Source organism: Periophthalmus magnuspinnatus, chromosome 21, assembly GCF_009829125.3.
Source record: "Periophthalmus magnuspinnatus isolate fPerMag1 chromosome 21, fPerMag1.2.pri, whole genome shotgun sequence".
In the NCBI taxonomy this organism is placed as follows: domain Eukaryota; kingdom Metazoa; phylum Chordata; class Actinopteri; order Gobiiformes; family Gobiidae; genus Periophthalmus; species Periophthalmus magnuspinnatus.
Window position 1 is genome coordinate 5900541 of NC_047146.1, and position 22095 is coordinate 5922635.

At 41.2% G+C, this 22095-nt stretch overlaps 2 protein-coding genes across 3 annotated transcripts in view; one reads left to right on the top strand and one right to left on the bottom strand.

Annotated features, from left to right (window-relative positions):
* Positions 1-226: 226 nt before the first annotated feature.
* slc35a5 (solute carrier family 35 member A5) lies at positions 227-8835 on the top strand. The gene is made up of 10 exons (XM_033986862.2): positions 227-341; positions 735-859; positions 1557-1655; positions 1728-1861; positions 1934-2001; positions 2097-2288; positions 4056-4256; positions 4332-4459; positions 5499-5767; positions 7671-8835. Exons 2-10 carry the CDS (start codon positions 739-741, stop codon positions 7737-7739), a joined length of 1281 nt encoding a protein of 426 aa, XP_033842753.1. The 5' UTR covers positions 227-341; positions 735-738; the 3' UTR covers positions 7740-8835.
* Positions 8836-9439: 604 nt separating this feature from the next.
* The window catches only part of ccdc80 (coiled-coil domain containing 80), a 24792-nt gene continuing 12136 nt past the window's right edge, over positions 9440-22095 (bottom strand). The window contains exons 6-10 of one of the 2 annotated variants that reach the window (XM_033986861.2): positions 22068-22095; positions 18864-19015; positions 15084-15187; positions 12419-12502; positions 9440-10312 (exon numbers count right to left, since the gene is read on the bottom strand). The exon at positions 22068-22095 is cut by the window's right edge and continues 109 nt beyond it. In XM_033986861.2, coding sequence (XP_033842752.1) covers positions 9987-10312; positions 12419-12502; positions 15084-15187; positions 18864-19015; positions 22068-22095 — 694 coding nt within the window. In that variant the 3' untranslated portion in view covers positions 9440-9986. The remainder of the gene's footprint in view (positions 10313-12418; positions 12503-15083; positions 15188-18863; positions 19016-22067) is intronic. The other variant, XM_033986860.2, reaches the window with a different exon arrangement.

Below are 22095 nucleotides of genomic sequence, written 5' to 3' on the forward strand. Positions count from 1 at the left end.
CATTTAACCCTTTACCTTCAGCGCCATTTTGTAATTCTCGGATCGATTATTTTATTGAACAGTTTATATTACTGTATATTATATTATTATATTACACTATATTATTTATTTATTATAATTATATTGTTATTGATTTATTACTTTATTACTTAATTAATTTATATTTATTATATTATATTATATTATATTTTTCAGCCGTTTTTCCCTTTACCTGAGAGCGGTTCGTGCGCATGCGCAGAGCAACCCGGAAGCGCCGTAGTTCTGGGTGACGGCTCTCACCGTAGTCAGCGATTTGTATTATTCTGTCTTTAATTATGCTCTGGACACGGATAGACTGAAAGGTTTGGTCTCCGATTTTTTCATTGTTTCATTTATTCATATTTGGACGTAGGATTATGGATAATTTTGTCCAATGTGATCATAATTGGTCAGAAACAGATGGCAGATGCAGTGTGTGCGGACATTTAGGCTCAGGTTCTGCTCTGCTGCTCTCCCACTTCTTATTCGATGCTGTCTTTGTTTTAAATTGTGCTTTCAAAGACTTTCCTCATAAATATGATAGTACTGTGCTGTAATGCAGATCATGTGGATATGAACTATGTGTGACAGTGTTATTGTTGTCTGCATCTGTCCTGGAGAAGAACATATCATTGGGTTTCTGTTTCTTTCTCTATATTTGACTGGACTTTATCGAAATGTGTTTTTAAGCCGTGTTCATCCTTGTTTCATTGCAGTGAGATGATGGCCTGCTGCAGGGGGCTGTGTTCTCGCTCCTCAGCCTACACTCTGGCTCTGGGGCTCTGCTTCGTGACTTTGGGAACCAGTCGGATCCTCCTGCTCAAGTTCTCTGCCAATGCCGGTGAGAAACATATTTATTTGATTTATTTTTTTATTTATTTATCTTTATTTATACAGCTGAACCTCTTTTTCATGGGTGCCCTGTTTGAAATGTAATACAAGCAGAAAAAAACTGACAAAACAAACGAATATAGTCCAAAAAAACCCCAAAACATTAAAAACAGGAGCAGGTGTGTGTAAATATTCCTCCACCACATTCTGATGGGAAATGTAGGAGTAGTTGAGGCAAGACGGTTCCTTCTTCTGAGGGGAGACCTCTGCTGTCACCTCCCAGTAGCAGAGCAGTAAAAAAAAACCAAAAAAAAAAAACCAAATATACAAGTGTACAAAAAACAACAACATTAAAAACAGGAGTAGGTGTGTGTATAAAAGTTTGTTGCCAGATTATTAAATTGCAGTTGTGTCACCAGTTCATCCAGTTTTGCTTTTACTTGTAGTGTGTTCCATTTTTATGAAGCAAAACAGCTAAAAGCCTGTTTCCCGTCTCAGTTTTGGTGCAGCTCGTCCTTAGTCTTATGTAGTCATGTGATCTGGTGTTAAATGTTTTGGTAACAGTGAGCAACAAGCAGGAGAGGGATTCTGGCAGTTTTTGACGTAGTCCCTTATACATAAAGTTCATACGGTGTTGTTCTCTTCTAACAAACAGTGACACACACAATATTGTAATCTAATCTAATCCAATCTAATGTTTATGCCAGATAACAAATACGACTTTCACCCTGCTTCGGTTAATCTCCTCGCTGAAGCACTGAAGCTGATCTTCTGTGTGGTTATGTCCATTCGGGTCATAGTCCGAGGTACAGTACAGTTCTGAGCACAGATGTATAATGTGTAATTCTGTGTATTAACATGTGTTTTTTTTCTGCCAGAGGGACGCTCGTGCAGTGAACTGGGATTTTCTTCCACTACCTCTCTCCTTATGTCTTTTAAATGGGCCATTCCTGCTTTTTTGTATTTTCTTGACAACATCATCATATTTTACGTGATGACATATCTGCAGCCTGTGGGTATTTGACGGCGTTAATATTCACCCTGCTCTAACAACACAGTATAACACAGTATTATTTCTGTTTAGGCTATGGCAGTTCTGTTTTCCAACTTTGTAATCCTAACCACAGCTGTATTATTTCGAGTTGTTCTGAAGTAAGCGTCACTTTTTACTATATCTTTAACAAAAATAAAACATGATCTAACATAATAAAAATAATAAACGATCTCACCTAATGATTCATTTTCAGGAGGCAGTTGTCCTGGGTCCAGTGGGCGTCTCTGGTGATCTTGTTTCTCGCAATCGTTTCCTTGACAACAGGCTCCGGGGGTAACCAGCACGCCATCTCTGTCCACGGTTCGATCCACGCGAACCCCCTCTCCGCTCCCTCCAACTCCTGCCTCCTCTACACTCAACTCCTGGAGCAAATGAGGAACAGCAGGTAACACAGACTATAATTATGTGAGCAGTTTGTGTTAGTATGAAGTACAGCAGCTATGGATTAGTGATGGGACTTTTGACTTTTTTATGGCATCTTTTATATTTATTTATATGACAGAAGCCAACGTAAGAACTAATTTTATCAACTAACTAATCAGACAGAAATGAACAAGACTAAGATGTGTTTAAAATGATTCAAACTGAGCGTGGGAGTGTGTTTACCCTTTGGAATTATGCAGAATCTACAATAATAATAATTAAAAACTGTTATTACGATGCTAGATACATTTTTGTGCAGAAATCTCTCACTTGTGTCGCCTCTCTGCTTCTGTGTTGAAACAAGATTCAGCCTTAATTAGGATAAAAATGCATCCAAATTAGATAGGAAAACAATCGATTCTTTTAAAAAACGAGATCTGATTCCAGTCGTTCATGTTAAGGAGCCGTTCAAAAGAGCCGACTCCTTCACATCGTCACATCACTACTACTAGTTTTACATGTAGCACAATTGGCAAAAGACATTCAGCACTTTTACTACTATATGCAATAATAAAAAGTATACAGGTGTTTAGATTAGGAATAGAAGATATACCAGTTGGTCAATATAATGGCCGATATTTGGGCTTTTAAGTGTATAGGATATCGGCCTTAAATCTCCAGCATATGTAGTTTTGGTTGATCTGCAGCCTTAAAAATCCACACAAAGCTTTATTTTAACAGTTTAATTTGAATAACAGTAAAACGTGACTACACAGATCTCTATGGGCTTATAGTAAAACAAAAGGGCTGTGGGTGAGTTTGTAATTAAATTTAAGTTACGTAACACAACATGAACCTATGAACATATCAGACCATAAATTAGAGATCGATCGATATGTTCTTTGTTTGTTTTTTTCCATGGTTGATACCGATATCGATTGTTTAGAATCCAGAGTAACCGACGGTTGGTGAGCTCTGTCGATATTTTTGGGCCGATACATAGAGCAAATTTTGATTATTTTACCCAAATTATGTCATTAAAATGTACTGCAATCTCCTTCCATGCATCTTTTTTTTTTTTTTTTACTACTAATCCATAGAGAGCTGTGTAATCAGGTTTTGTGCAGTTTTCTGTTCATATTAAATTATTAAAATAAAGCTTTCAGTGCATTTTTAGGCTGCAAAACAAAATATCGCCCTCTGCTGGAGATTTAAGATAGACAAATAAGTGATTGGTATGGGACTATATCGTAATGTGGTGTCACGATTATCACGGCAAAAATAACTGCGATTAACGATTATATCAGAATAATGACTCAAGTTTAAAAGTGTTATGTTTATGAATAATTATAATTTTAATGTTATGAATAAGTTCCATATTTAAACAGCTGTTACAGAGCTGTACTTTTATAACTGAAAACAACAATGATCCAGAAGAGATGATCAGGGAGAAGTAGGCTTGTTCTGCACGTTTTGGCGATGTAAAGACGATTATCTTTGATTGCAATTCTCACGATAAACAATATTATTACTTATTGCTCCATGTCTGTAGCTGCTACGCTAAAAAGTCCAAATATCAGCCTGATTTTTCAACCAACTGTATATATCTGTCTCTCTCTACCATAAATATCGGCAGAGTTTATCAGTCATACGTTGCTCTAGATTCTAAACAATCGACATCAGTCAATCTATAATGTCAATGCGGTGAATAGTCATGTTTGTAATGCTGGTTTGGACTGCGGGGGATGCTGTTGTGCTCATAATTATGCTTTTATTTATTCTCTTTAAGTGCCAGCGAGTCGTGGGCGTCAGTGCTGCCTGCCCAGGAGTGGAGGAACAAAATGGTGGAGAAACTGCGGACTTTCGGAGTGGGTCACATCCTTCTCATCCTCCAGTGCTTCATCTCTGCTATGGCCAATATCTACAACGAGAAGATCCTGAAGGAAGGAGACCAGCTCACCGAGAGCATCTTTATCCAGAACAGCAAACTGTAGGAAAATACACCGCTCTGCATCGTCGTTTTACGTCGTCTTTCTCTCATTACGGGGCTGTGTCTGTGTTGTAGTTACGTCTTTGGGCTCATTTTCAACGGTTTAACCCTGGGACTTGGAAGTGAGGCTCGAGGGATCACTATTCACTGTGGCCTCCTTCACGGACACAACGTTTTCTCCTTGGGCCTTGTGCTGGTCACTGGTCAGTAATTTTATAAGTTTACATTTAAAATTTGACTTTTCAGAGCTTTTGACCTGGTTATAGTTGTTTCCCCTCTCGGAGTTGTATTTGTAATGTTTAATCACTTATTTCCAAGACGCCTTTGGACTTTTTTCTTTTATTAAGTCATTTTAGATGAGGGCTGTCAAACACATTTTCCCCGAGGGCCACATCAGCAAAATGGTTTCCCTCAAAGGGCCAGATGTAATTTAAAACAAATACAACTACTTGCAACTTGTTAATTAACTGTTTCTGAATGTGTTACTCAAGTTACAAATATTGCATATGCATTTCCATAGATGTAAAAAAAAAACCTGTATCTCCTGATAAACTGACATTTTAAGACAGTCATACTTTTTAATTTACATTGTCACGGGCCGCATAAAATGACACGGAGGGCCACATTTTGTCCACGGGCCTTGAGTTTGACATATGTGTTTTACCAAATTCTAACATAATGATCCACGGGTGTCAGAGATTATAACTATAGAGCAGGGGTGGGCAAACTAAGGCCCGGGTGCCACATACGGCCCGTTGGGTTTATTAATCCGGCCCGCCGAACGTGACCAAATTATGGCGCACTTCAGCTACATCAACCTTGTTTTACTCTTTTATTCTCGTATCAACCCTTCTGCAAAAAATAGCTTATCAAAGAAAAGAAAAGTGGATAGTGAGCGCTGAGTGTTTAACTAAATATTTTTTCACCAAAGTTCGATCAAAGTACCAAGGAAAGTTTTTTTTACTGGAATTCAAATTAGCAAAAGCTAGCAAGCCTTTCTCTTAAGCCAAGTTTTTAAAAGATGCTTTGCTGCAATTTACAAATCTCTAATGTAATATCTACATATGTGTATCCTGGCCTGGCCCCTCTGTCAAATTTAAGAACCCACTGTGGCCCATGTGTCACAAAGTTTGCCCATCCCTGCTCTAGAGACACAAGCACTTGGCAATACGTCTGATTTAAGTATTTGTCTACACATTTTTAATCTATCCTTAATGTTGTTTGTTTTGCATTCCTCTCCAGCGGCTCTCGGTTTATCTGTGGCCTTTATCCTGAAGTTTCGGGACAATATGTTCCACGTGCTGACGGGCCAGATCACCACAGTCCTGGTCACCGCCCTCTCCCTGTTCCTCTTCGATTTCCGACCTTCGTTGGACTTCTTCCTTCAGGCCCCCATGGTTCTGCTGGCTATATTTATCTACAATGCCAGTCGGCCCAGAGACCTCGAGTACAGTCTGCAGAAGGAAAAGCTCCGAGTCATTAATGGAGAGGTGTTTCAAAGGTCCAGAGGGGTAAGGAACAAACAGGACACACACAAACCACAGTGCAGTAAGGACAAATCTGGGTTATAATGAAATGACAAAGACAACAACTCAACTACGTGAGTCAAATCAGAATGTGGTTAGAAAGTAGAGAAGTATCGTTTCAGCTTTTTCAGTTCCGATACTGATACTGATACTGTAGCCTTAAGAATCTGCTGATATGGCACAGCTGTATGAACACATTTTGTATTACTGTATAAGCAACAAGTGAAACATTTTGTCTTCAACGTTTATGTGAAAAGTCCCAAAATGGAGGGCAGGGCGAGGCGAGTTGATTTGTACAGCACAATTTGTAAGAAAGTAATTCAAAGTGTTTTACAGAATAAGAAAGACATTAAAATCATAATACAACAAATCAAAATAAAATCTGTCTCATCTTCAAGAAGACTGTTCCAGGTTTTAGCTGCAGAAAACTGAAACACTGATTCCACACGTTTAGTCCTGTTTTAGCCCTGGTTTTAGTACTGGTTTAGCACTGGTTTAGCCTTGGTTTAGTCTTGTTTTAGTCCTGGTTTAGCCCTGGTTTAGTCCTGTTTTAATCCTTGTTTGTTCTGGTTTAGTCCTGTTTTAGCCCTGGTTTTAGCCCTGTTTTAGTCTTGTTTTAGTCTTGTTTTAGTCTTGTTTTAGTCTTGTTTTAGTCTTGTTTTAGTCTTGTTTTAGTCTTGTTTTAGTCTTGTTTTAGTCTTGTTTTAGTCTTGTTTTAGTCTTGTTTTAGTCTTGTTTTAGTCTTGTTTTAGTCTTGTTTTCGTCCTGTTTTAGCCCCGCTTCAGTCCCAGTTTAGTCCCGGTTTAGTCCCGGTTTAGTCCCGGTTTAGTCCCGGTTTAGTCCCGGTTTAGTCCAGCAGTGAATCATTTACAGTTTGGTTTGTATCGTGGCCAGATCAACTTAAAAATGTCCGCTGAGTGAAGTGGTTTAATATTTGAAGTGGGGACATTCTCCAGGGAAGTACCTGCTGTTTTCATCTGGTCTGATTCAAAACGAGGGGCCACACTCTTCTGAAAACGTTTACATTGTTTCTAATGATGAGGCAGCAGCATGTTACACAGTGTCCTCTTCTTTATGTAGTAAATCTGATTATCACTCTCTTCTAATCTAATTTGTTTTATTTGCATGAGAGCGACTGTGGGTTTACTACTGTGAAACTTCATTAGACGATTAGATCAAGTCAGGGGCGGCGCCAGTGGGGGGTTTGAGGGGCATTAACCTCCCCTAGAACGGTTAATGCACCCCCCACAGCTCCCCAAATATATTTGTCCCACTTTCATTGCACATCCAGTCTTTTTTTGTGTTGATATCATCTGCAGTTATACAAGATACAGTCTGAAAACCCCACACGTCCCACCTGTTGTCCCTGAGATCCCCTTTTGATCGGCATTTACAAAGGAGAAAGGAAATGCAGGAAAAGGAAAATAAAATAAATTAATGATAAAGATAAAAAAAAAAAAAAAAAAAAAAAAAAAAAAAAAGTGGTAATAATAATAATAATAATAATAATAATAATAATAATAATAATACAAAATCATGCCAAACAGACAGAAGGATTCTTAAAAAAAATTAAATAAATAAGTAAAATAAATAATAATAATCCTGTCCAGGTTTGAATTCCCTCTATACAAAGTAATTGCAAATAGCACTTTCAGTCTTGACTAAAAATGTTCAAAACGAGACCCCTGTAAGAAAAAAATAAATTAAAAAATCCATATTTGCTTTTACAAATCACTAGAGGGCGCCAACTACACGTAAACGTACGCTTCATTGTTAAAAGGCTCTGTAGTGCACCCTCCTCCAACTAAAAATGTCTGGCGCCGCCCCTGGATCAAGTCGATCCATTCGTGAGGTCTGACGTGTTTTACTTTTTTCTTGACATTTACAGGACGGAGAGGAGCTGGAGCTGTTGACCAAACCAAACACAGACAGTGAAACGGAAGATGACTCTTTGTAGCAGAAGTCTGTCTTTTTTTTATACTCGTGGATTAATGGGTGAAAACCAGTGACTTTTTTTGCACTTTTTGTTTACATTTTGTTTTTGTTTCTAAATGATTGTGCCTGTCTCTTACAAAATGCTGTTTTTACTATGACCACTAGATGAAGGAATGTGTGTATATATAAATGGACATTGCTAACCTGCTAGCCGCCGCGGTCCAAACAGGAAGTGATCATGGGCGCGCTTCCTGTTCCATCGTCTGGCTCCAATTCACTGGCCTCTCTATATGTAAGTGCTGCTGTCAGACTCGTTATTTTGGTCTTAAAATGTTCGTATTAACCCGCTCTACATCATCCTGGGGGTTTTGTTTCACTTTTGTCTCTGTAAATCAAGATATGAACATTAATAACAGACAAATCAGGCGCCTTCTTGTCCCGAGGTCGCTCCCACTAGCGTTAGCAACAGGTTTGATTGACAAAACCAGCGGTGCGAGTGGAAAAGGGGGCATTATTTTCGCTCCTGATTGGCTCTTTGGTTGCTATGATACACGTGGTCGGTTCCAAATTCGCCGCTATAACCGCTCTAGCCTCGATTAGCTTCATTTGACCGGAGCCGAACGCTGCGGGTGACGTCGCACTCGCTCAGCAACAGTTCAAATTCAAAAGCACAATGTGAGTATTAAGTATTACGATAATGCATCTGTCATTCTGTTTTGTGCCATGTAATAACGATAATAATGTTGCATAATACGAGTTCACATCATGTATAAAACTATAAACGTAAAAAACAATAAACTGCTGCTATGACAACCAAAACCGTTGTTGCTATGGTCACATGGGTCACATTTTTATACAGCGCTTTTCCACCTTCGAGACACTCAAAACGCTTTACGACAATACACCAACGTACGCAGACAACTCCTCTTATATACGTTAAGGGACCGCCCCTTTAAGAGTAATCAACCAATCACAACAGAGAAAAAATACATTCATAATTAGGACTCAAAAGTAACCGCAGTATTGTACATAATTCATTTTGCTGTTGTGCTGATAAAAGTGAATGAAGAGTGAGACGTTGCCCAAAGACACAACAACAGTGGGAGAGTGGGATTTGAACCGGCAACTTTTGGATCAGAGGACAAATAAACTACTGTCTCCTCTAGTGGTGAGATGTTTTTGGACACCTGTAAATGGAGGTACTGGTTTTGTCATGATGGTTTTTAGTTAATTACTTTACTGTCCACTAGGGGGAGATGTAGCCTAAATGATGTGGAGTTGTCAAGGCAGCTCCACTCTGATCTATTATTAAAAAAATAATAATAATTAAAAAAAACAAAATATTAAAATAAAATAAACAAAAAATAAATAAATACATAATAAAAAAAAAAAACTCAGCTCCGTTCTAAAAAATAAAAAAATACAATAAAATATAAAATAAAAATATCTAAATAAAAAATAATAATTAAAAAAAACTCAGCTCTGTTCTAAAAAACAAACAATAAAATATAAAAATAAATAATAATAAAAAAAACTCAGCTCTGTTCTAAAAAAAATAAAATAACTTAATAAAAAAAAAAAAAACAAACAAGGGAATTTAAAGAAATTATTGGGTTTAAGGAGATTTGGGGTAAAATTGTGGCACATCTCAAGACTATAAATTCAGAATCAACTTGCAAAAAAAATTATCAAAAAAAGAAGCTGAAGTTGTTCATGTGCGATGCAAGACTTAAATTGTAAAATGTAATTGCTGCACTAATCTGCTCTAAACATCGCACAGGGAAACTTCAGCCAAAGGTAAAACTTAGTCCAAACAACAGTTACTAAAGCGACACAAAGTAAACATTTTTATTCGTCATATAATACAATATACAGTATAAATAAAAGACTATATAGGAAAAACACATTTTACAACACGGAAATATCCAAGTCTTTTCTGCGCGATCTGTGCCTTTTTAAAGCAACGGCCATTTTTAATATTTCATCTTCTCTTCATTTCTACAAAACAGACGCACTGGAAATATGAACACGTGAAACAAAGTGAATAAAACATGTACATAGAGACGACCGCTCCATAAACACGCCCCCTCTCGAGACGCTCCCTAAGCCCTGCCCATTTTACACTGCGTTATGTCGTAAACTCAGAGGTGAAAGCTGGATTTTAAGCCTCCACTAAGTGCTACAAAACCAGAAATACTCATCCGGATATATAAAAAAAACGTGAAAAGTATTCTCAGATCATTAAGTTCATCACAAAATTATATGTAGTCTATTTGTAGCCGTAGCCCTGGTGGTATCCGTCCTGGTACCCGTGTTCGTACCCGTGCTGGTGGTACCCGTACCCGCCGTACTCGTCCTCGGGGCAGCGCATGCCCAGAGACTGCTGGATGGCCATCTCCTGTCTGCGCAGCTGCATCGAGTCCACCAGGTCGTAAATAATAGCCATTGACCACATGGGCGAGGGGTACCAGGACTTCACGTTCCCGTCTTTTCCCACCAGCAGCATCGAAAAGTACTCGGGGCTGATCTGGAAGTAGTTCCTCATGTCTTTGACGAGAGTCCCTGACAGACTCTCACGCTCCACTGTGGCTGTGCCTGGGTGAAAACACAAATACACTTTACATTATTCCGTATAAGAAGTCGGGCTTTTACGTCTTTTTCAAACGCTGGCCTTGAGTCGCATGAGCTTAACGTTACAGCTCTATTTAATTAGAACTATATTTTTTTCTTTCAGACTTTATTAATGCTGAGTTTTACATCAGGTTAAAGACAAAACTCTGTGTATTACTTGTTCTGATATGTTTACAGTGTTGAAGTGACTGAATACACTGGGAAAACATGTTCTGAATATTACTGGAGTACAGAGTACACACTGAGGACTGAAGCAGGACTAAACCAGGACTGAAGCGGGACTAAACTGGGACTAAACTAGCACTAAACTGGGACTGAACCGGGACTAAAGCAGGACTAAAACCAGCACTAAAGCAGGACTTAACCAGGACTTAACCAGGACTAAAGCAGGACTAAAGCAGGACTAAAGCAGGACTAAACCAGGATTTAACCAGGACTAAAGCAGGACTAAAGCAGGACTAATACAAGACTAAAACCAGGACTAAAACCAGGACTAAACCAGGACTAAAACCAGGATTAAAACCAGGACTGAACGAGGACTGAACGAGGACTGAACGAGGACTGAACGAGGACTGAACGAGGACTGAACGAGGACTAAAGCAGGACTAAAGCAGGACTAAAGCAGGACTAAAGCAGGACTAAAGCAGGACTAAACCCAGGACTAAACCCAGGACTAAACCAGGACTAAAACCAGGATTAAAACCAGGATTAAAACCAGGACTAAACCAGAACTGAACGAGAACTGAACGAGAACTGAACGAGAACTGAACGAGAACTGAACGAGAACTGAACGAGAACTGAACGAGGACTAAAGCAGGACTAAAGCAGGACTAAAGCAGGACTAAAGCAGGACTAAAGCAGGACTAAAGCAGGACTTAACATGGACTTAACATGGTCTCAGATCAATGATGGAAACAGAATAGCTGTTTTTCATCCTGTTACGTCTTTAAACTATAAACGGCGTTAATACGATTGACAGATTCAGTAGCAGGCCACGCCTCCACCTCCTCCTGCTCCTCTCCAGCCAATCACAGCTCACCACAGCCACGCCTCTAATTACCCAGAAGCCCTATTTATACGAGCCTATCCCGGCAACACCGCTCTCTCTCGAAACCCCTCCCTCCGACTCGTGTTTCTCATTCAACTTTCAGCCTGAAAACCTCACCGTCCACAGAGAGGAGGGTCCTGAACCGCCTGGACTAACCTCACTGTACATTTCCCTGGTAAATAAAATGTAAATGTCAAATTCATAAATAAACCTCCATAAAATACAAGACTTTCTTTTTCATGAAGGCCCAGGTAAAAAACTAAACAATACAAAGAAAAAACAAACAAAATAGCACAGTAATCGCTGAGACAAAAATGGACTTGTTCCAGGGAGTTTCTTGCGTCGCAGTTTCAGCAAAATGAAAGCGTTCTTAAGGTGGGCTTCTACATGAGAGCAAGGAGGAAAGTCTGAGTAAAAGAAGTCAGTGTGTGGAAATAGAGGTGCTATGTTTGAGTAAGAAGCTCTGTGTTTACTATAGACATGCCTCACCTGCACTCACACGTACACACACACATATACACACACACACATATATACACATGCACTCACACGTACACACACACATATACACACACATATATACACACACACATAGAAACACACACATATATACACATGCACTCACACGTACACACACACACACCCCCACACACATATATACATACGCACACATACACACATATACACACACACACATATACACATATATACACACACACACATATATACACATGCACTCACACGTACACACACACATATACACACATATATATACACATGCACTCACACGTACACACACATATATACACATATACACACACACACACATAGAAACACATGCACTCACACGTACACACACACCCCTACACACACCCCTACACACATATATACACACACACATACACCCCCACATATATATACACACACACATATATACACACTCGCATATATACATACACACTCACATATATACACACATATATACACACTCACACACACACACACGAGGGAGCTCTACTCACCGTTGATTGGATAAAGTTCCAAAACTCCGCCCATGTCCAGAGCCTCAGTGCCGGCCAGCTTCAAGATGGCGATGTGTCTCAAACCTGCAGGAATCACAACATCAGAACATGCTGTATTTTTTTTCTAAGCTCAGTTCAGGGGCCGGAGGGGGTCCTGTTCGGGGGCCGGAGGGGGTCCTGTTCGGGGGCCGGAGGGGGTCCTGTTCGGGGGCCGGAGGGGGTCCTGTTCAGGGGCCGGAGGGGGTCCTGTTCGGGGACCACATGATCTCATCTCTTCTGTTTACAGATGATGTTGTCCTGATGCTTTGATAAACCAGGACCTGCAGCACTGGGGCAGTTTGCAGCAGAGGGTGAAGCGTCTGGGATCAGAATCAACTCCTCCAAATCTGAGGCCATGATTCTCAACCAGAAAAAGCTGGTGCCCTCTCCACTCTCCAGGTGGGAGCCAGCTGAGGTGCTCCGGCATCTGTTCTACATGTCTCCTGGGGATTTTGATCTTAAAACGTTCGTATTAACCCGCTCTACATGATACTGGTGTTTTTATTTTGCAATTTTGTCCGTAAATCAAGATATGAACATTAAGAACAGAGAAATCAGGCGTCTTCTTTCCCCGAGGTCACTCTCGCTAGCGTTAGCAACAGGTTTGATTGACAGCGTTGCTAAGCGCCCGCTCCCTGCTAAACCAGTGACGCGGCGGGCAAGGGGCGTTACCTTCCACAGCCTCGTTCTGGATTGGCTCTTTGGTTGCTATGATACTCTATACTGCTATGGTACTACACTTCTTTATACAGTCTATGTCTTAAACGATACAATTGTCTAAATACTCTTGTTTACACACTAATCCATTTAGCATTCATGGAGTATTTTAAGCTAACCCCACAGACTGTATATATCTTCATACAGGAACAACATGCTGTCTCTGTGTTACTGATCCGCTCATACTCCTTTTCAGCCCTCTGTTTATTATTGAACCCATGTTAGCTCTGGTTTCTAGGTAAAACAGGCCGATCTTGAGAAAGTCCACATTAAACACAGAAGGGCCCATGGTTTATAGGTGAAGCGCGGTGCGGAAACACGGCATCAAACATCTCCAAACTTTAGCCCCGTCAGCAGCACCGGAGCAGCCAAAAGAAACACAACAAACGGCTCACACGGATAAAACAGGCTCTTTTTAAATAAACTGTAATATACTGAGACACTGGCAGTGGTGGAAGGTAACGAAGTACAAGGAGTAAAGTACTGTAATTTTAAGTATCTGCACTTTACTTAAGGACATTTTACACTGTGTGCTTTTTACTTTTACTTCACTACATTTGAGAGCAGTATCTGTACTTTCTACTCCACTACATTTTTGAACAGGACTGAAAAGTTAGTCTTTTTTTATGATAGTTTGAGATGTGCTGAAAGGGCTGAGGGTTTATTTTTAACACGTTTAAACAAAAATGTACAAATAAAAACAGATAGAAAAAAACGATTGGTTCTGTTGTTTCTGTGGAACAAAATTCAGCTCAAATTTTTATCAAAATCACCACATTTGAAACTTTATAAAACTCAAAATCAGCGTGAAATACTTTAAATTTTAAGTACATTTTTTAAACAGATACTTTAATACTTTTACTTGAGTATTTTTTTGCTCTGGTATTTGTACTTTTACTTGAGTAACAAAACTGAATACTTCCACCAGCACTGACTACATTTGAGAGCAGTATCTGTACTTTACTTAAGTACATTTTACAGTGGATACTTTTTACTTTTACTGTACTACATTTGAGAGCAGTATCTGTACTTTCTACTCCACTACATTTTTGAACAGAACTGAAAAGTAAAAGTACTTTTCATGTGATTTGAGGGGTTATTTTTACCGTGTTCGTTGAAACGTGCTGACTAAAGTTTTCAAGTTCAAGCTTCGACTTTGACCAAAACTGAAATAAATCCACAAAATTCATAAGAAAAATTAAGATTCATATTTTTGTTTCTGTTCAGTATCACTACAGGTACAGAAACAGATACTTAAATACTTTTCCTATGCTTTTACTTGACTTGACTTAACTTTTTGCCCCAGTATCTGTACTTTTACTTAATTAACAAAACTGAGTACTTCTTCCACCACTGGATACTCGACCCATTAAATTCTACAAATCAAACTAGAACAGGAAATATTGAGGGAAAACCATAGACTGATTTGTCTGTTTTTAGTGTTCATATCATGATTTACGGACAAAATAACAAAATAAAAACCCCAGGATCACGTAGAGCGGGTTAATACGAACATTTAAGACCAAAACGACGAGTCTGACAGCAGCAGTTACAGAGAGAGGAGCCGCAGTTTTTCAATAGAAAGTGAATTGAACCCAGAGTCGATGGAGCCGGAAGCGTCACAAGTTTCAAATAAAATACTGCAGGCAACTATTTGAGAATGTTCTGCTTTTTAAAAGTTTAGTTTCTTTAATAACAGGGGACTAAACGCTGTTATGAAACGAAAAGTGAGGAATCGTATTATTTCGTTTGTGATTAATATTCATTTTCTGACATGGAAATGGCTCCACGTTGGGCTATAACTTTAGATCATTGAAAAAAATACAAAATTGAAGCCTTTTTTTCCCCCTCCGTGTCAAGCGTGTCAGAGTGAATACCTGATATTACTGGCGTGTTTGATTCCACTCACCCAGATTACAGGCCTGGCTGGACAGAGCGTAGAGCTGCTGCTGGTAGGACCACTCTTCGTCGCTGGGGGCCGAGATGATGAAGAGTCGGCGTCTCCAGCGGAACCTTCAATCAAGACCAAATTTCAGGCTGGCTTTTTTTAAAACTGTACTTTTGGCGGGGGGAGACGGCGGCTCTCTCCACAGCTAACATGTTCCCATACTATTACTGCCAAGAGATGACAACCCAGAATTATGGTAAAAACGCTGGAATTCCGGTCGCCACGGTAACGGAGATTTTTTTTTTTCAAGCGACTCGGTGGAAAAAAAAAAAAGCCGTGTATACGTAAGGAGCCGGGTACAGACAGAACGGTCAAAAGTTTTTTCGCAAATCTGCCAAAACACGGCGAGGTGCGGCGATCGCTCAGACAAGAAGCAGATGTTCGATATAAACAGATACGATCCTAATGGGACCACACGGAAAGAGCTCGACGCCAACCCTAACAACTCGTCAAGACGTTTGTTGATGTTTTCAAACTGGGACATTAACGTTCATTATAAATCTGTGTTTTCGTTTGTAGGTATGTAAAGATGAAATTCGTCGGTCGTTCAGGTTTGATCCACAGCAAAGGAACATTCAAATCTGGACGAAATGTTGTAGGAGTGAAGACGTTTGGACGCTTCTTCAGTTTTGGTCAGATTACTGCTGGACACTGACTTATATCTACACTGCCAGGCCAAAATAAAAGGTCACACACTCTAATATTTGGTTGTTCCGCCTTTAGCTTTGATTATAACACGTATTCGCTGTGGCATTGTTTCGATTTCGCTTCTGCAGTGTTGTAGGAGCCATACGGGTGTTTTTGGTTGCTACGGCAATGTGTAAGGGCCGTATTTTTCATTGACTGCTACTATTTGTGTGTAGGTCTACAATTCACCATCTCTGTGTGTGTGTGTGTAACCTGCTTAAGCCGCTGTTTGATTAAACCACCACAAAATGCACGAACAGCAGTGCGTCAGGCCAAAGTATTGGACCCGGACTCTTCTCTAAGCGACAAAGGCTCAGTGTCACTGCAAACGTCACAAGATTTATTTCCATCCAGTGTTGCATTAATCTCTCTCCCTGATCTCACATTGATGATGGTCGAGTCTGACGCTGCTCAAAGCTTCTCCAGCTCATCCCAAAGATTCTCAATGGGGTTAAGGTCTGGACTCTGTGGTGGACAATCCATGTGTGAAAATGATGTCTCTGTCGCTCTCTTTCTACCTCTCCCTCTCTCTGATTCTATTTCTCTCTCTCTCTCTGCCTCCCTCCCTCTGCATCTCTGTCTCTCTCTTTCTGCTTCTATTTCTCCCTTTCTCTCTCTCTGTCTCTCACTTTGTTTCTGCTTTCTCTCTCTGTGCCTCTGTTTCTCCCCCTTTCTGCTTCTCCCTCTCTCTGCCTCTCCCTCTCTCTGTTTCTATTTCTCTCTCTCTTTCTGCTTCTCTTTCTCTCTCTGCCTCCCTCTCTCCCTGCTTCTATTTCCCTCTCCCTCTTTCTCTCGCTTTGTCTCTGCTTTCTCTCTCTGTGCCTCTGTTTCTCCCTCTTTCAGCTTTCTCTCTCTCTGTTTTCTCTTTCTCTCTCCCTTCTTCTCTCTCTCAGCCTCCCTTTCTCTCTCTCCGTCTCCCTCTCTCCCTGTGTTTTCTCTCTCTCCCCCTCTCAGCCTCCCTTTCTCTCCCTTCTTCTCTCTCTCCCTCTCTTGCTCTCTGTCTCTGTGTTTTCTCTCTCTCTCTCCCTCTCAGCCTCCCTTTCTCTCCCTTCTTCTCCCTCTCTCTCTCTCTTTCTCTCTCCCCCCTTTCTCCCTCTCAGCCTCCCTTCCTCTCTCTTCTCCTCCCTCTCTCTCTCTGTGTTCATCCTCCCTGTCTCTCTCTTTCACAGTTTGATCCTGATGAATCCCGTCATTGTCGTCTTGGAATATTCCCGTTCCATCAGGGAAGAACAAATCCACTGATGTAATAACCTGGTCATTCAGTATATTCAGGTGTCAGCTGACCTCATTCGTAGACCTGACTCGTACCTATTTGCTTAGTTAACTCCAGGTGTATCTGTCTGAAGGGAGGAGCTAACTACACTGAAACTGAAAACACCTGTTGTTTACCGTTTCTGTTTGTTGGCTGAGTCTAAATCAAAGTGTGAACTGTGCCTGAATCACATTTAGCGTAACCATTACCGCTCTCACTATTAGCATCCTGGCTATTAGCATCCTGGCTATTAGCATACTGGCTATTAGCATACTGGCTAGCCCTATTGTTTTCCTGGTTTTGATTTAGATCTAAGAATGGGGTTATAAACAGGATGTAACTGTGAGGGAAGTGTAGAGAGTTGAAAGAGTTTTATCTGACATTCGTTACATTTCAGAGTTTTTCCAGCACTTACAGCCCGAAAAAACGTACTATCTATAGTCATAAATGGATATACCGTTAGCTGTTTACAGGAAGGTAGAATACGTCACTAAAAGACACTTGCAGTCACTGAAAAGATGCATTACAAAGCCTCTTCGTCTTAAAATAGCATGTGTCGCATCTTACTGAGAAACACGTTCACGTCAGTGTTTAAGACGCACAGTATTCAACACAAGGTTTAAGATTAAGTAATAAAACACACAAAAAACATGTTTTTCCAGGAGATGGATCATGTCCAAAGTCCCTGTTTCTGTTCAAAGATGGACTGTCTTTAGTAAAACGAAAATTGCTTCTTTAACTCTCCTCTCAAACTCTAGGCGGGGCGCTAATAGGTGTGAAATCACTCAATAGGGGCTTGAATGACTACGCTAAGGCACGGTGCACGGGTGTTTTGAGTTTCAGTGTCGTTAGCTTCTCCTTCAGACAGATATAAGGCAGTGTCCGGTGTAATCTGACCAGAACTGAAGAAGCGGCTTGGATGAGCAGCGAAACGTCTTCACTTTTACAACGTTTTGTCCAGTTGACAGATTTTATTCCTCTTTCGCGATGGATCAGACCTGGACGATTGAGGGATCACACAGATTTCCCCTGTCGATCCTTTTGAAGACAATGAGGTGCAGATCTTAACCGATGAAAGACACGATTTGAACGTTTCTTTTACTGTAACTCCATCATGGCCGACCCAGTTCATGTTTTGTTGTTTTTTTTAAGTTGGCAGGCCATGTTTTTCCATCACGGTTTACCTCAGTGAACAGAAGCAGATACAGGAGCCGATACTGTAAAATGAGCTGGATCAGATATCGGCTCCCAAATATCGGTTCAGTCGATGATAATCACTATATCGACTTTTTGTTCTATATTTGTTTGATGGAACAACACTTTTTGGAGGGCAGTTTTTTACCATGGGCACTTTTTCTTTGTAGTACTGGGACATTTTTGGTTATTTTTCTGTATTACAAACTACTGCAAGTCCCGCTGGTCTCAGGCCGATGAGACGCGCTCAAATGTCTCAGATCTGTCTATAATCAGGCAGGAAAGGCACTCGATAAAAAACCCTTTGTCATATCTTAAATAAATACAATATGTTCAGTTTTGACGGTTTAAGTTTTTATTCAAATCTAGGAAATCTATTCAAAAGTATTAATAATGCAGCTCCACCTACACTGAAAAAATGTATTAAGAGTCTCAGAATGTTTGAATTTTTATTTGCAAAACTGTTCTGTCGTTCTGTCTTATTATTAAATGCTGTTCTGTCCATTTACATAAACAGTCTGTGATCAGATCTGACTTAAATCCACACGTTACAGTCGCATATTTCGGACGTTTGAAAGGCGTTGCGTTTGATTTTAAGACGCTCGTACCTGGAGAGGAAGTTCTCGAGTGAGCGCGGCTTGTCCTCTTTCTTACAGGCCACTCCGTCTCGCTTCTGCTGCTCCATCTCTCTGATCCGAGTGGAAAACGTGTCGATGTAACTGAACACGGCCTTCATAGCGATGGGGACTTCGTAGGTTTGCTGTAGGGGAGAAAAAAAACATCTTCATCGAGTTACACGGATCTCTGTTGATTTGAAAAGCGCGGCCACGGAGTAAATATATCAATATGACAGTGGAGGAGCTGGGGTTTTGCTCAAAGGAGGTCGTAGATTTGGTTATGAGCGTTTTTGATCACACTGCGAGCGTAAATCCAATTTCAAAGTCCGGTCTCTATGTGCTCCAGCCACGTTTTGTACTTCTGAGATCATGTACGCAGAAATAAACAAGTATTACTACAGATTACATACATTTTCCAAGCAGGGTTAGCTAGTATTTGCTGTTACGTACTTTACAGGTTAGCCTTTGGTGGTTAGACAAGCTCGCTAACTCCTTAAAGTCACGCTATGCAACTTCTCCAGAGAAGGGTCGACCACCTCAAGTTAGAGGTCAGATCTGTGGAGCTATGGCAACGCTCGCTGTAAGAATGCATGTTTTTCAAGATACGTTTTCTGTATAAAGAAGCGGAGTAAGTGAGTAGCTAGCGTTCGGCTTCAGTCAAATGAAGCTAATCGAGGCTAGCAGTTATAGCGGCTAATTTGGAGCAGAGTTTCATATTTGAGCGAGTGTCATAGCAACCAACGAGCCAATCCAGAGCGAGGCTGTTGAAGGTAACGCCTCTTCTCGAGCCGTACCGCTGGTTTAGCACGGAGCAGGCGCTTAGCAACGTCGTCAAACCTGTTGCTAACGCTAGCGGGTGTGACAACGGGGAAAGATGGCGCCTGATTTGTCTGTTATTAATGTTCATATCTTGATTTACGGACACAATACTGAAATAAAAACCCCAGGATCATGTAGAGCGGGTGAATACGAACATTTAAGACCAAAATGACGAGGTTCATTGCAGTAATTGGAGCCAGAGTTGATGGAGTAGTAGTAGTACTTTACTTTACTACTTTTACTTTGTTCCGTTCCACCTCTGGTTAAATGCACTTGCTGTTTCACACTTCACAGGTTAGCTTTCAGTGGTTGGACACACATGCTAACTCCTCAACGCCTTGAACCAAAAACAGTAAAAGAAACTATTTTCCTAAACGCACCTAAAATAACTGACTTCATAAAGTTAGTAACACGGACTCTTAGATGTTCAGCCAAAAGTCCAGGTTTACCACAGTCTGCACATGAACAGAGCTCTGTTTAACACACCTGCACCACAAACACTCTGGATTACCCTGACAACCACACACACACACACACAGAGGCACAGAGACATACACACACAGACACACACACACAGAGACACACACAGAGACAAAGAGACACATACACCTGCACCAAAAACACTCTGGATTACCCTGACAACCACACACACACACAAACCCCGACACACACCCCCCCACACACACCCCGAGACACAGAGACACACACAGAGACACACACACAGAGACAGAGAGACACATACACCCACACCTGCACCACAAACACTCTGGATTACCCTGACAACCACACACACACACAGAGACACACACACACCCCGACATACACACAGAGACACAGACACACACACACACAGAGACACAGAGACATACACAGAGACACACACAGAGACACAGACACACACACACAGAGACACACACACAGAGACAGAGAGACACATACACCCACACCTGCACCACAAACACTCTGGATTACCCTGACAACCACACACACACACAGACACACACCCCGACACACACAAACACACACACACACAGGCACAGAGACATACACACACAGACACACACACACACAGAGACACACACAGAGACAAAGAGACACATACACCTGCACCAAAAACACTCTGGATTACCCTGACAACCACACACACACACACACACACACACACCCCGAGACACAGAGACACACACAGAGACACACACACAGAGACAGAGAGACACATACACCCACACCTGCACCACAAACACTCTGGATTACCCTGACAACCACACACACACACACACACACCCACAGAGACACACAGAGAGACACACACAGAGACACAGACACACACACACAGAGGCACACAGACACACACACATACAGAGACACACACAGAGACACAGACACACACACACAGACACACACACACAGAGACACACACAGAGACAAAGAGACACACACACCTGCACCAAAAACACTCTGGATTACCCTGACAACCACACACACACACAGAGACACAGACACACACACACAGAGACACAGACACACGCGCACACACACCCCCACACACACACAGACATACACACACACACACCTGCACCACAAACACTCTGGATTACCCTGGCAACCACACACACACACCCCAACATACACACACACAGACACACACAGAGACATGCACACACAGAGAGACATACACACAGAGACACGCACACACACACAGACACACCTGCACAAGAAACACTCTGGATTACCCTGACAACCACACACACACAGATACAGAGAGAGACATAGACACACAGAGACACACACAGACATACACATACAGAGACACACACAGAGAGAGACACACAGACACACACACACACGGACAGAGACATACACACAGATACACAGACACACACACACACACACATAGCGACACACACACCTGCACCAGAAACACTCTGGATTACCCTGACAACCACACACACAGACAGACACACCCCTACACACACACGCACAGCTCTTACCCTGGCGCACACACACAGACAAACGCACACACACACTCTCATCTGTTTGGCCAGTCTCCTGTTGAAGTGAATCGTTGTTTTCCGCCTCATGGGATAAAAGTGTCAGGTAGTTTAGGCCTTAAATAACTGTCCAGACAAGTCAAACATTAAACAGGAAAAGTATTTGAGCTCTGTGATGTCTCAGCAAATGTTCAGCCAGAGGAACGTAACCAAGTAAAAGTACTAAAGCACACTACTTAAGTACAATTTTCAGATATATGTACTTTTGGACATATTTGTTTGCAGTGAAATACACTGTGTATCAGGGAGCGGGCCCTTAGCAACGCTGTCAATCAAACCTGTTGCTAACGCTAGCTGAAAGACGGCGCCTGTGTTGTTGTTTTACCTTGACTCTCATGTCGGTGTCGGTGAGG

What these genes read in the sequence shown, in the direction of transcription:
- slc35a5 (XM_033986862.2), top strand. Translation starts at nt 739, where the DNA reads ATGATGGCCTGCTGCAGGGGGCTGTGTTCTCGCTCCTCAGCCTACACT. An exon ending in GGGCCTTGTGCTGGTCACTG is followed by an intron (nt 4,460 to 5,498) that starts GTCAGTAATTTT and finishes ATTCCTCTCCAG; the next exon opens with CGGCTCTCGGTTTATCTGTG. An exon ending in TGTTTCAAAGGTCCAGAGGG is followed by an intron (nt 5,768 to 7,670) that starts GTAAGGAACAAA and finishes TGACATTTACAG; the next exon opens with GACGGAGAGGAGCTGGAGCT.